The 15,083-nt window shown below is 42.5% G+C and overlaps 1 protein-coding gene across 1 annotated transcript in view; it reads right to left on the reverse strand.

Moving 5' to 3' along the window:
- LOC115118574 (neurexin-3a-like) overlaps positions 1–15,083 on the reverse strand; it is an 824,201-nt gene that overhangs the window by 585,385 nt on the left and 223,733 nt on the right. The window contains exon 12 of the mRNA XM_065025866.1: positions 394–597. Coding sequence (XP_064881938.1) covers positions 394–597 — 204 coding nt within the window. The remainder of the gene's footprint in view (positions 1–393; positions 598–15,083) is intronic.

Here is a 15,083-nt window from a genome sequence, read left to right on the forward strand (position 1 = left end):
AAAATGCAATGTCAGGACTATGAAAATGGCTGTGTTTTATCTGTTCAAAAGATGGGCCAGATAGCATGTTTTTAAGTGACAATCAATTTCAGAATGAAGCAGCTTAAATAATGGAAAAAAATTAGTTCAAATGTATAGTAATTTCGATGAAGAGTATTATTCAATCAATATCTTATGACACAGATCACAATAAAGTCCATGCAAACAAAAATATCAATATTTGTTAATTACTACTCCATAAATGATTGCTGTTCTTTACTCTATAAATCAAACTATGACAACAAAAAAAAATGATAAAGGCAAAGTGAAAAAATGGAGAGATGTAAACAGTAAAGGAAAAGAGAAAGATAGAGTTTTACAACACGTGGTGTCGTCGGTAGTGTAATACGATACCTAGGTTGACCGTGAGCTTGACCCGGCCCCCGTCCAGCTCTAGACGCAGCGTGTCGGCCGAGTCTCGCGAGGTGGTGGCCATGAGCAGGCCGTAGGCCCGCTGGGACATGAAACGCAGAGACACGTCCTCCGCCTCCGTGTGCATCACCTGGGGCATCACCACCTTCATGTACATACTGCCGTCATAACTCAGGATGGAGGCCTCTGTCATGGGGAGGAGCAAGGGGGAGGGGGGGACAGAAGGAGAGAGATACAGAGAGACAGAGAGACAGAGAGATAGAGAGATAGAGAGAGAGACAGAGAGACAGAGACAGAGAGAGAGACAGAGACAGAGAGACAGAGAGACAGAGAGACAGAGAGAGAGAGAGAGAGAGAGAGACAGAGAGAGAGAGACAGAGACAGAGTGAGAGAGGGAGAGAGCGGAAGAGAGAGAGAGAGAGACAGAGAGATAGAGAGAGAGACAGAGAGACAGAGAGACAGAGACAGAGAGAGAGACAGAGAGACAGAGACAGAGACAGAGAGAGAGACAGAGAGACAGAGACAGAGACAGAGACAGAGACAGAGACAGAGAGAGAGAGAGAGAGACAGAGAGAGAGAGACAGAGAGAGACGGAGAGAGTGGAAGAGAGAGCGAGAGAGAGAGAGAGAGAGAGACAGAGAGACAGAGACAGAGAGAGACAGAGAGAGAGACAGAGACAGAGAGAGAGAGAGACAGAGAGACAGAGACAGAGAGAGAGACAGAGAGAGAGACAGAGACAGAGCGAGAGAGGGAGAGAGTGGAAGAGAGAGCGAGAGAGAGAGGATAGAAATGTGTTAGACACAACATCTGCTGTCACACATCTTGTTTCGGGTGAGAAATCCACAACATAACAACATGACATTTTCACTTGCACGCTCACATACAGACACACACACGCTCCCCATGCTTTTGCCCATTGCTTGTTTCCCCACATCACTCTCTTCAGGAGAGACTCATTCAATGTATTGTTTTCTCTCTCACAGTACATCTGTCTTCAGCATGCTGTGGTCTCCCTGATAGCACTTTCAACTGGACTCGTTTGCACACAGATGATGGCTTAGGTACAAGTAATGGCTTTAAGATAGATGGATCTCTCTCTCTCTCTCTCTCTCTCTCTCTCTCTCTCTCTCTCTCTCATTCAAATCAAGGGGCTTTATTGGCATGGGAAACATGTTAACATTGCCAAAGCAAGTGAAGTAGATAATCTCTCTCTCTCACTTCCACTCTCTCCATCTATCTCTCTCTCCCCCTCTTTCTATGTATTGCTTCCTGGCATCCAGCCAATAGACACAAACACTCCTTTCGTCCTCAGAGCTGTGAAGACTCCACCTGGGAATCACACACACCCTCCCTCAACGCAGGGGCAAAGCAACTCTACAATTACATCCCGATCAATATTTTATTATGTACCATCAGCTTCTCTACCCAAAGCTACATTTATACCCATCATACCAAGTGCAATAGGATAGAGGAGAGACGAGTGGGGATACACCTCAAGGTACAATGAAGACAGAATGAGCGAGAGAGAGGTAGAAGAGAAAGAAAAAGGGGGAGTAGAGAGAGAAAGAGGGGGAGAAGAGATGGGAAGGGGGGGTGGAAGATTGAGGTAAAGGTAGAGAGATGGAGAGAGAAGGAAAGTGGTAAGGTGTGAGTTTGTTGGGAGAGAGTGTGAAAAAGGGGAAAGTGATAGAGGAAGACAATAGAAGAGAGAGATAGAGAGATATTAAAATAGAGAGAGATAGAGAGATATTAAAATAGAGAGATATAAAGAGAGAGATATTAAAATAGAGAGAGATAAAGAGAGAGATATTAAAATAGAGAGAGATAGAGAGATTAAAATAGAGAGAGATAAAGAGATAGATATTAAAATAGAGAGAGATAAAGAGATAGATGTTAAAATAGAGAGATATAAAGAGATAGATATTAAAATAGAGAGATAAAGAGATAGATATTAAAATAGAGAGAGATAAAGAGATAGATATTAAAATAGAGAGAGATAAAGAGATAGATGTTAAAATAGAGAGAGATAAAGAGAGAGATATTAAAATAGAGAGATAAAGAGATAGATATTAAAATAGAGAGAGATAAAGAGATAGATGTTAAAATAGAGAGATATAAAGAGAGAGATATTAAAATAGAGAGAGATATAAAGAGAGAGATATTAAAATAGAGAGAGATATAAAGAGAGCGAGAGATAAAGAACTAAATGGAGTTGAAACAGAGAGATGAAACACCTCCTGATATCATGTCTCTGGTTGAGTGTGACGAGAGATCAGAGAGGTTTAATATCCCAGTAAGAGACTGTCAGATTGATACTAACTGACAGAGCTACAGAGCCCTGAGGGACAGACAGACAGACGTGTCACTGTGAAGTGTTCATATGATAGACATAGTGGCAGGTTGTCTTCCACAGGCAAAAAAACACCAGGTATTCTCTGGCATTATGTGGCTGAGCAATGAGGAGACAGACATTTTTGTTCACTGTGTATTTCCGTTTTTTTTTTACATAAGGCCTGGAATAAAAGACAAAAGGCTATCGATAATTAAATGACATATTTCATTCCAGACATTTTTTATTTAACCTTTATTTAACTAGGCACGTCAGTTAAGAACAAAATCTTATTTTTAATGACGGCCTAGGAACAGTGGGTTAACTGCCTTGTTCAGGGGCAGAACGACAGATTTTATCTTGTCAGCTCAGGGATTCAATCTTGCAACCTCTCAGTTACAAGTCCAAAGCTCTAACCACTAGGCTACCTGCCGCCCCACATAGCGCGAAGGGTATAGATTGAGTGTCGTCTCAGACTTGAATCTTCTCTGTGTGCCGGACCAGGTTTCATTTATCTGTATTGAGTTTGTTTATAGTTTTACTGCTTGAGGGTTTTTATTATTGCTTGGGTAACCTTATCTACTATCGTAAATGTATATGTTGTGGTGCGAACTGCACAGAACACCAGAAGATGTGCTACTGTGAATCATTTCATTGTTCTATTGTTTGTTTATGTGTCAGTCCAACTGGCTATTTGACCCGAAAAAAACACTTATTTACTTCATTCATTCATTCATTCATTCACAATAGTCTGAGATTAGTTCCTTCACCTCAATCATTCACTTGTCACAACTGGGCCAGTATTTAGAAAAACTCTCAGGACATAGGAAAACCCCTCTAGGATCAGCTGTGCCTTTTAATTCATAATTATTAAGAGAAAGCACCTGATGCGAGATCAGCACTCCTGCTCTGAGATACTTTGTAAAAAGAGGCCTTGGTCTCGGTTTAACATTTGTTTGATATGAAGGAAAGGATGCAGAGAGGACGTGATTGGAGAGTATGGATAATGGCAATCTTTCTCTTTCGATTTCTACTTAATCTAATGTAGGCACGCATGACTGTAAGTCACGTTGGATAAAATCATCTGTGAATATACAGTACCAGTCAAAAGTGTTGACCCACCTCATTCCAGGCTTTTTCTATATTTTGACAAAGTTCTTGACATTTTCCGGATTGACTGACCTTCATGTCTTAATCAAGTGATGATGTCGTTTCTCTTTGCTTATTTGAGCTGTTCTTGCTACAATATGGACTTGGTCTTTTACCAAATTAGGGCTATCTTCTGTATACCAACCCTACCTTGTCACAACACAACTGATTGGCTCAAATGCATTAAAAAGGAAATAAATTCCAGAAAATTAACTTTTAACAAGGCACACCTGTTAATTGAAATGCATTCCAGGTGACTGCATCATGAAGCTGGTTGATAGAACGCCAAGAGTGTGCAGAGCTGTCATCATGCCAAAGGCTGGCTACTTTGAAGAATCTCAAATCTCAATCTCAAATATAAAATATATTTTAACACTTTTCAGCTTACTACATGATTCCATGTGTGTTATTTCATAGTTTTTATGTCTTCACTATTATTCCACAATGTAGAAAATAGTACACATAAAGAAAAACCTTTAAATGAGTAGGTGCGTCCAAACTTTGGACTGGTACCGTACAGTATATACATATCATTTGTTGTTATTCTGTTCTTTTCTGTTGTCTGCTATTGTTCATGTTATGTCTCTAACATTATAGACCAGTTATATTAACCAAGGACCCTCCCCAATGTTTATACATTATAAACACAGAGCTTATCCTATCATGTGGCTCACTGAAAGTGTTAATTAAAGCCAGTAACGAGGTGACAAAGCCGCTCTGCCACCAGTGATTCGACCAATTGAATCAACAAAGAGATTTAACCCATAAGAGTCTAAACCCTGTTTAAGCAGGGGCGGGGAGGTTCTCTTAAGCTACACGGAATTGTTTTAAGAAAGTCATACCAAGGATCATTTAGCTATTTGATTTTGAATTTTAAGATCCCTTGAAGTATAAACATGAAAATAAATAATTTGATGAACAATTTTATTTGGCATTACTTCTATTCGCCCATAAAAAGCATTTAATAACAGATTCACTACATGGAACCGATAGTCCCAAATAAATAATCTTAGGGAAGTTTGTTCTGAAGTGTCTGTCCTAAATCTTAGAGATATAGAAAAAGATGAGGAAACAATATTAATATATATATTTTTACATGTATTTAAAACTTATTATGGCTGCAGGGGCAGTATTGAGTAGCTTGGATGAAAGGTGCCCAGAGTAAATGGCCTGATCCTCAGTCCCAGTTACTAATATATGCATATTATTATTAGTATTGGATAGGAAACACTCCGAAGTTTCTAAAACTGTTTGAATGATGTTTCTGGCAGGCAGAAACCTGAGAAGAAATCCAAACAGGAAGTGAGAAATCTGTTGATTTTCAACCCAGCTCCTATTGAATTCACAGTAGGATATGGATGCACTTCCTAGGGCTTCCACTAGATGTCAACCGTCTTTAGAAACTTGAATGAGAGTTCTACTGTATTGTGGGGCTGAATGGGAGCTGAATGAGCCAGGTGTCTGGCAGAAAGCCAATGGCTGGTGGTCACGCGCAATTCACATGATAGCGACCTGCGTTCCATGGCTTTCCTACAGACATAGGAATGCTCAGATTGGAACATTATTGAAGATTTATGATAACAACACCCTAAAGATTGATTATATACTTAGTTTGACAACCTGTAATATAACTTTTTGAAGTTTTCGTCCGACGTTCGGATGGACCTGCACGAGCGTTTGGATCTGTGTACTAAACTTGCTAACAAAAAGTAGCTACTTGGACATAAATAATGGACATTATTGAACAAAACAAGCATTTATTGTGGAACTAGGATTCCTGGGAGTCCATTCTGATGAAGATCATCAAAGCTAAGGGAATATTTATAATGTGATTTATGATTTCTGTTGACTCCAATATGGCGGATAATTTTATTTATTTTCTGAGCACCCTCTCAGATTATTGCATGGTTTGCTTTTTCCGTAAAGTTTTCTTGAAATCTGACATAGCGGTTGCATTAAGGAGAGGTATATCTATAATTCCATGTGTTTAACTTGTATTTTCATCTACATTTATGATGAGTATTTCTGTTGAATTGATGTGGCTATGCAAAATCACTGGATGTTTTTGGAACTAGTGAACATAATGCACCAATGTAAAGTCCGATTTTTGATATAAATATTAACTTTATCAAACAAAACATACATGTGTTATGTAACATGAAGTCTTATGAGTGTCATCTGATGAAGATCATCAAAGGTTAGTGATTAGTTTTATAGGAATTTCAATTATGAGATTTCTGTTGTTTTGAATTTGGAGCCCTGCACTTTCACTGGCTGTTGTCATATCGATCCGGTTGAATCTCAGCCCAAAGAGGTTTTAAACAGCATGGGAAATCCCATAAAAAAATGTCATGGCATTAGAAGCTTCTGATAGGCTAATTGACATCATTTGAGTCAATTGGAGGTGTACCTGTGGATGCAGCCCTAAGAAGTTTTAACCCCTTAATTTTGTCACTAAACAGTCTCCGTATATAGTTGGAAAGTATCCAGACCACTTAACTTTTTTCACATTTTGCCACATTACAGCCTTATTCTAAAATAGATTCAATAGTTTTTTTTGTCATCAATCTGCACACAATACCCCATAATGACAAAGCATTTGTTAATTTATTAAAAATAAAACTGGAAATATCACATTTATATAAGTATTCAGACCCTTTACTTTGTTGCAGCACCTTTGGCAGCGATTACATCCATCTTCGTGGGTTTGATGCTACAAGCTTGTATTTGGGGATTTTCTCCCATTCTTTTCTGCAGATCCTCTCAAGCTCTGTCAGGTTGGATAGGGAGTGTTGCTGCACAGCTATATTCAGGTCTCTCCAGAAGTGCTCAATCGGGTTTAAGTCCCTGCTGCTGAAAAACATCCCCACAGCATGTTGCTGCCACCACCATGCTTCACCGTAGGGATGGTTCCAGGTTTCCTCCAGACGGGACATTTGGTATTCAGGCCAAAGAGTTCAATCTTAGTTTTATCAGGTCTGAGTAATTTAGGTGCCTGTTGGCAAACTCCAAGTGGGCCGGCATGTACCTTTTACTGAGGAATGGCTTCTGTCTGGCCACTATACCATAAAGGCCTGATAGGTGGGGTGCTGCAGTGATGGTTGTCCTTCTGGAAGGTTCTCCCATCGCCACAGAGGATCTCTGGAGCTCTGTCAGAGTGACCACCATGTTCTTGGATGCACCTGACCTCAATTCCAAGTCTCATAGGGGCTGAATACTTATCTAAATGAGGTATTTCTGTTTTTATTCTTAATACATTAGCAAAGATTTCGAAAAACCTGATTTTTTCTTTGTCATTATTGGGTATTGTGATGTCATTATGGGATATTGTGATGTCATTATGGGGTATTGTGATGTCATTATAAGGTACAGTGTATTTTTTTTTTACCATTTTAGAGTTAAGGTTGTAACGTAACAAAAAGTGGAAAACATCAAAGGGTCTGAATAATTTCGGAAGGCACTGTACTTCCTTTCATGTTTTCAACTAGTACCAGGGGACCTTCAGACGAGTTCTGTGAGGCATGCGGATGTCCTATAGAAAAACAACTAGTACCAGGGGACCTTCAGACGAGTCCTGTGAGGCATGCAGATGTCCTATAGAAAAACAACTAGTACCAGGGGACCTTCAGACGAGTCCTGTGAGGCGGATGTCCTATAGAAAAACAACTAGTACCAGGGGACCTTCAGACGAGTCCTGTGAGGCATGCGGATGTCCTATAGAAAAACAACTAGTACCAGGGGACCTTCAGACGAGTCCTGTGAGGCGGATGTCCTATAGAAAAACAACTAGTACCAGGGGACCTTCAGATGAGTCCTGTGAGGCGGATGTCCTATAGAAAAACAACTAGTACCAGGGGACCTTCAGACGAGTCCTGTGAGGCGGATGTCCTATAGAAAAACAACTAGTACCAGGGGACCTTCAGACGAGTCCTGTGAGGCGGATGTCCTATAGAAAAACAACTAGTACCAGGGGACCTTCAGACGAGTCCTGTGAGGGGGATGTCCTATAGAAAAACAACTAGTACCAGGGGACCTTCAGATGAGTCCTGTGAGGCGGATGTCCTATAGAAAAACAACTAGTACCAGGGGACCTTCAGACGAGTCCTGTGAGGCGGATGTCCTATAGAAAAACAACTAGTACCAGGGGACCTTCAGACGAGTCCTGTGAGGCGGATGTCCTATAGAAAAACAACTGGTACCAGGGGACCCTCAGACGAGTCCTGTGAGGCATGCGGATGTCCTATAGAAAAACAACTAGTACCAGGGGACCTTCAGACGAGTCCTGTGAGGCGGATGTCCTATAGAAAAACAACTAGTACCAGGGGACCTTCAGACGAGTCCTGTGAGGCGGATGTCCGATAGAAAAACAACTAGTACCAGGGGACCTTCAGACGAGTCCTGTGAGGCATGCGGATGTCCTATAGAAAAACAACTAGTACCAGGGGACCTTCAGACGAGTCCTGTGAGGCGGATGTCCTATAGAAAACAACTAGTACCAGGGGACCTTCAGATGAGTCCTGTGAGGCGGATGTCCTATAGAAAAACAACTAGTACCAGGGGACCTTCAGACGAGTCCTGTGAGGCATGCGGATGTCCTATAAAAAAACAACTAGTACCAGTGGACCTTCAGACGAGTCCTGTGAGGCGGATGTCCTATAGAAAAACAACTAGTACCAGGGGACCTTCAGACGAGTCCTGTGAGGCGGATGTCCGATAGAAAAACAACTAGTACCAGGGGACCTTCAGACGAGTCCTGTGAGGCGGATGTACCTAGGGGACCTTCAGACGAGTCCTGTGAGGCGGATGTCCTATAGAAAAACAACTAGTACCAGGGGACCTTCAGACGAGTCCTGTGAGGCATGCGGATGTCCTATAGAAAAACAACTAGTACCAGGGGACCTTCAGACGAGTCCTGTGAGGCATGCGGATGTCCTATAGAAAAACAACTAGTACCAGGGGACCTTCAGACGGGTCCTGTGAGGCATGCGGATGTCCTATAGAAAAACAACTAGTACCAGGGGACCTTCAGACGAGTCCTGTGAGGCATGCGGATGTCCTATAGAAAAACAACTAGTACCAGGGGACCTTCAGACGAGTCCTGTGAGGCGGATGTCCTATAGAAAACAACTAGTACCAGGGGACCTTCAGACGAGTCCTGTGAGGCGGATGTCCTATAGAAAAACAACTAGTACCAGGGGACCTTCAGACGAGTCCTGTGAGGCGGATGTCCTATAGAAAAACAACTAGTACCAGGGGACCTTCAGACGAGTCCTGTGAGGCGGATGTCCTATAGAAAAACAACTAGTACCAGGGGACCTTCAGACGGGTCCTGTGAGGCATGCGGATGTCCTATAGAAAAACAACTAGTACCAGGGGACCTTCAGACGGGTCCTGTGAGGCATGCGGATGTCCTATAGAAAAACAACTAGTACCAGGGGACCTTCAGACGAGTCCTGTGAGGCATGCGGATGTCCTATAGAAAAACAACTAGTACCAGGGGACCTTCAGACGAGTCCTGTGAGGCGGATGTCCTATAGAAAAACAACTAGTACCAGGGGACCTTCAGACGAGTCCTGTGAGGCGGATCCTGTCCTGTCCTATAGAAAAACAACTAGTACCAGGGGACCTTCAGTCCTATAAAAAAACGAGTCCTCCTGTGAGGCGGATGTCCTATAGAAAAACAACTAGTACCAGGGGACCTTCAGACGGGTCCTGTGAGGCGGATGTCCTATAAAAACTAGTACAGGGGACCTAGTACCAGGATGGAAAAACAACTAGTCAGGGACCTTCAGACGGTCCTGTGAGGCATGTCGGAAAAACAACTAGTACCAGGGGACCTTCAGACGAGTCCTGTGAGATGTCCTAAAACAACTAGTACCAGGGGACCTTCAGACGAGTCCTGTGAGGCATGCGGATGTCCTATAGAAAAACAACTAGTACCAGGGGACCTTCAGACGGGTCCTGTGAGGCGGATGTCCTATAGAAAAACAACTAGTACCAGGGACCTTCAGAGTCCTGTGAGGCGGATGTCCTGTGTACCAGGGGACCTTCAGGATCCTGTCCTGTCCTATAGAAAAACAACTAGTACCAGGGGACCTTCAGACGAGTCCTGTGAGGCGGATGTCCTATAGAAAAACAACTAGTACCAGGGGACCTTCAGACGGGTCCTGTGAGGCATGCGGATGTCCTATAGAAAAACAACTAGTACCAGGGGACCTTCAGACGGGTCCTGTGAGGCGGATGTCCTATAGAAAAACAACTAGTACCAGGGGACCTTCAGACGAGTCCTGTGAGGCGGATGTCCGATAGAAAAACAACTAGTACCAGGGGACCTTCAGACGAGTCCTGTGAGGCATGTCGGTATGTCCTATATGAAAAACAACTAGTACCAGGGGACCTTCAGACGAGTCCTGTGAGGCGGATGTCCTATAGAAAAACAACTAGTACCAGGGGACCTTCAGACGAGTCCTGTGAGGCATGCGGATGTCCTATAGAAAAACAACTAGTACCAGGGGACCTTCAGACGAGTCCTGTGAGGCGGATGTCCTATAGAAAAACAACTAGTACCAGGGGACCTTCAGACGAGTCCTGTGAGGCGGATGGCCTATAGAAAAACAACTAGTACCAGGGGACCTTCAGACGAGTCCTGTGAGGCGGATGTCCTATAGAAAAACAACTAGTACCAGGGGACCTTCAGACGAGTCCTGTGAGGCGGATGTCCTATAGAAAAACAACTAGTACCAGGGGACCTTCAGACGAGTCCTGTGAGGCGGATGTCCTATAGAAAAACAACTAGTACCAGGGGACCTTCAGACGAGTCCTGTGAGGCGGATGTCCTATAGAAAAACAACTAGTACCAGGGGACCTTCAGACGAGTCCTGTGAGGCATGCGGATGTCCTATAGAAAAACAACTAGTACCAGGGGACCTTCAGACGAGTCCTGTGAGGCGGATGTCCTACAGAAAAACAACTAGTACCAGGGGACCTTCAGACGAGTCCTGTGAGGCATGCGGATGTCCGATAGAAAAACAACCGACACGTACATGTTTGTGAGAGTCTCAATAGTTCTGTAGGCCAAACCGTTCGGACGCCACAGAAGATTTTGTGAGAAGACCGATTTTTCGGGATGTCTCATGGTCTGACAAACACCACTCTAGCTCTGTCACCTTTCACCGCAGACGAGGAAGTGCAACATCGGTGGATAAAGATGCATCTAATTCAAAAAGGCAAATTTCTCTAGTTTAAACTGACAGGGATTTTGGGGGGATTTAAAAAAAAAAAATGCAATTTACATTTCTGCGGGACCACGGACATCGACCTTAGGTCAGATGGAATGTCAATTAACCTATCGATGATGAAGTAGACCAGGAAGGAATGCTTAATCAGGAAGCTGGAGCATGGATCTGAGAATGTGATTGGGTGACAGAGGAATAGTGTTGTGACTTTTAACCAATAATTTAGAACTATCTGATTATATTGAGATGAGCTGAATGTCTGTGAGCATGTAAGTGTCTGTCTTTTTGTGTGTGTGTGTGTGCGTGTGTGTCTGTGCGTGTGCGTGTGCGTGTGTGAGTGTGTGTCTGTGTGTGTGTGTGAGGGTGTGTCTGTGTGTGTCTGTGTGTGTCTGTGGGGGTGTGTGTGTCTGTGTGTGTGAGCGTGTGTGTGTCTGTGTGTATGTATCTGTGAGCGTGCATATCTGTGTGTGTCAGCCTCTCCGAGATATCTATTCAGTTTACCTGTTCTGTGTTAAGGACAAATGCTGCCAATGTGCTCTCCAGTAATGAAAATAATTGCCATAGATTAATTAAGAACCAATCCATGTTCATTATACTGTCAGTCTCCCCTGAGTCAGCCAATAGACGCCATGACAACTAGACTCTACTGTTCCCAAAGACTCCTTTGTCCTGTTGACCATGTGTGTCAATGTTAATTTAGTCATCAAAAGTAGCGACTAAAATATTTTGTCTAACATATTTTTGCAGTGGCAATTGACGAGACCATAAGCAAATGTTTTTTATTTTTTATTTCAGTTTACTAAAACGAAACACGACTAAATGATCTATATGACTAAAATCTGACTACTAAATGAACTGGAAAAGAGTTTTTGGAGAGAATGAGAGCTTTTCAATGATAAACACTATTAATATTAGCAGCACAGATGCACAGCGCAGGTCTGTTCAGCTGTGGGAAGGACGAGTCAAACTCCTTCACACACAGCCTACATTAGCTGGTGAGCTGCAGGGAGCAAGCAATGAGTGCAGGCAGACAGGATCCACTCCGGGCTCCACCTCTGATTGTGCACATCGCGCAGGCGATGTTCTTGCTTCCCCGTGTCTAGCCACTCACCACAAGCCTTCTAGTTAGCTACCCTTTGCTTTACAATATTAAAGACAATAGCAGCATTGAGTTTAACAGTAAAACAACAGTCTAGCTATGTTTTTCTCTCCCTTGATTATTGAAAAGTAGTCTCGCTCAACACTCCCACTTTCCCCACTGTATTTCATAGTCAGGTTATTACCATGTTACCATTCATGGAGATTACCATTCAAAAGATATGACTCATAATAACCGGCGCCACATTTATTTATTTCTACTAAGCATTGGCGGGACACATTTGACATTTATAAACAATTTCAAAAACTACTTGCGGACAGGACCATTAACCCACCGTTTCGCCGGAGCGGTTGGAGTTCTAACCCCTTTTAAACATTGTGTGTTTGCGCTACAGACTTTTAGGTTGTACCATCGGATTATTTGTTTTCCTTCTACATGATGCCTGTTTGTTCAACAAGGGCTGAGCTACACCAGCGTTAGTGAGACAAGGGCGGATCCCGAAGGAGTCGGGTCTTCCATACACAAACGTCTGTAGAGTTGGAATGTTTTGAGCTAGAAATTATTAAAAGCGATCTATGAAAACCTATGACGCTCACAAGCTACACAAGAGTTATTAGAAGGTAAGGGTTCTATGACGCTACACTATCATAACCACCATCGATAAGAGACAATACTGTGCAGCTGTATTCATCGACGTGGCAAAAGGCTTTCTACTCTGTCAATCACCGCATTCTTATCAGCAGACTCAACAGCCTTAGTTTCTCAAATGACTGCCTCGCCTGGTTCACCAACTACTTCTCTGATGCAGTTCAGTGTGTCAAATCGGAGGGACTGTTGTATGGACCTCTGGCAGTCTCTATGGGGGTGCCACAGGGTTAAATTCTTGGACCGACTCTCTTCTCTGTATACATCAATGAGGTCGCTCTTGCTGCTGGTGAGTCTCTGATCCACCTCTACGCAGACGACACCATTCTGTATACTTCTGGCCCTATATGGACATTGTGTTAACTAACCTCCAGACGAGCTTCCATGCCATACAACTCTCCTTCCGTGGCTCTTAAATGCAAGTAAAACTAAATTAATTCTCTTCATCCGATCGTTGCTCGTACCTTCCCGCCCGTCCAGCATCACTACTCTGGATGGTTCTGACCTAGAATATGTGGACAACTACAAATACCTAGGTATCTGGTTAGACTGTAATCTCTCCTTCCAGACTCACATTAAAACCTCTTTGGGCTAGGGGCAGTATTTTCACATCCGGGATGAAAAGCGTTCCCAAAGTAAACTGCCTGCTACTCAGGCCCAGGCCCAGAAGCATATGTATATTATTAGTACATTTTGTTGAAGACACTCTGAAGTTTCTAAAACTGTTTGAATAATGTCTGTGAATATAACAGAACTGATTTGGCAGGCGAAACCCCGAGCACAATCCATCCAGGGAAAAATATTTTTGAGCTCAATCGGTTTTCCATTACATTTCTATGGCAATCCCTTTTTAATAGAAATCTGTTTGAAGTTCCTATGGCTTCCACTAGATGTCAACAGTCTTTAGAAATTGGTTGATGTTTTTCCTTTGAGAAAGGAAGAAGTAGCCCTGTTATTTCCATGTGTCACTCCAAGTGAACTCCAATGTTTTGGTGCGCGCGACCTGGAACGTGCTTCGCTTTGTTTTCGTCCGGTATTGAGCACAGCATTTCCCGTGTTGTGGCAGAATCAGAATCCTTTAGGTAACATTTATAATAAGATGTTTTATTAATTTGTATAAGTATGCTTATGTGGGAAAGTTACTTGGGCCCAGAGAGGGGAGAGGTCGGGTTTGTCTTATCTGTGAATGTGTCTGTAAACTATTCCTAAACCATGTGAAGGGATGGTGTGATTAATGGGGAACGAGTTAGGTGGCTCCACAATGTCTGTGTGCCAGTCACGTCTCTCTGTAAGCTTGTGAAGGAGGGGGTGTATTTGATATATGCCATTTGATGAGGTAATGTTTTTGGTTCTAAGTGGTACCAAGAACGAAATAAGAGCTTTGGTTTAGGAGACCAAACTGAACGATAATTTATAGCTAATGCTATAAATTATGGGATACTCCTTTTTCTGGTAAAAGGTTATTTGTATAATGTTCCTAAGATCTGTTATTCATCATGTGAGTTTTGATGGGTGTGTCTTGGCTATAAATGATACTAAGGACTGTTTTGTAAGCACTCTCAGAGAATTCATTTATAGACACTGAATTGATCTGAGAGTCACAGGGCTATGGTGAAGCTCATATAATTAAAGATGGACTTTATGATAACTCTGACTTGTGTGCGGTTTGCTCTCTCATGATTTGGTAATACAGGAAATTTCCACGACACCCGTCTTACATTTTTTCGATTATTTAAATTTTAGGATACATCAAGTTGGATTAGGAACGATGTTTGAAATGTTTGGACCAAGTTTACAGGTAACTTATTAGATACTTTGCATGTTGGGCGAGTTAGAACCGGTGTTTTTCTGAATCAAACGCGCCAAATAAATTGACATTTTGGCGATATAAAGAAGCAATTTATTGATCAAAAGGACCATTTGTGATGTTTATGGGACATTTTGGAGTGCCAACAGAAGAAGCAGTAGCCTACTGAAAGTGGCCATGGTAACATTACCAGTAGCCTAATGAACGTAGCCATGGTAACATTACCAGTAGCCTACTGAATGTAGCCATGGTAACATTACCAGTAGCCTACTGAATGTAGCCATGGTAACATTACCAGTAGCCTACTGAATGTAGCCATGGTAACATTACCAGTAGCCTACTGAATGTAGCCATGCTAACATTACCAGTAGCCTACTGAATGTAGCCATGGTAACATTACCAGCCTAC

Source organism: Oncorhynchus nerka, linkage group LG12 (genome assembly GCF_034236695.1).
Source record: "Oncorhynchus nerka isolate Pitt River linkage group LG12, Oner_Uvic_2.0, whole genome shotgun sequence".
Taxonomy (NCBI): Eukaryota; Metazoa; Chordata; class Actinopteri; order Salmoniformes; family Salmonidae; genus Oncorhynchus; species Oncorhynchus nerka.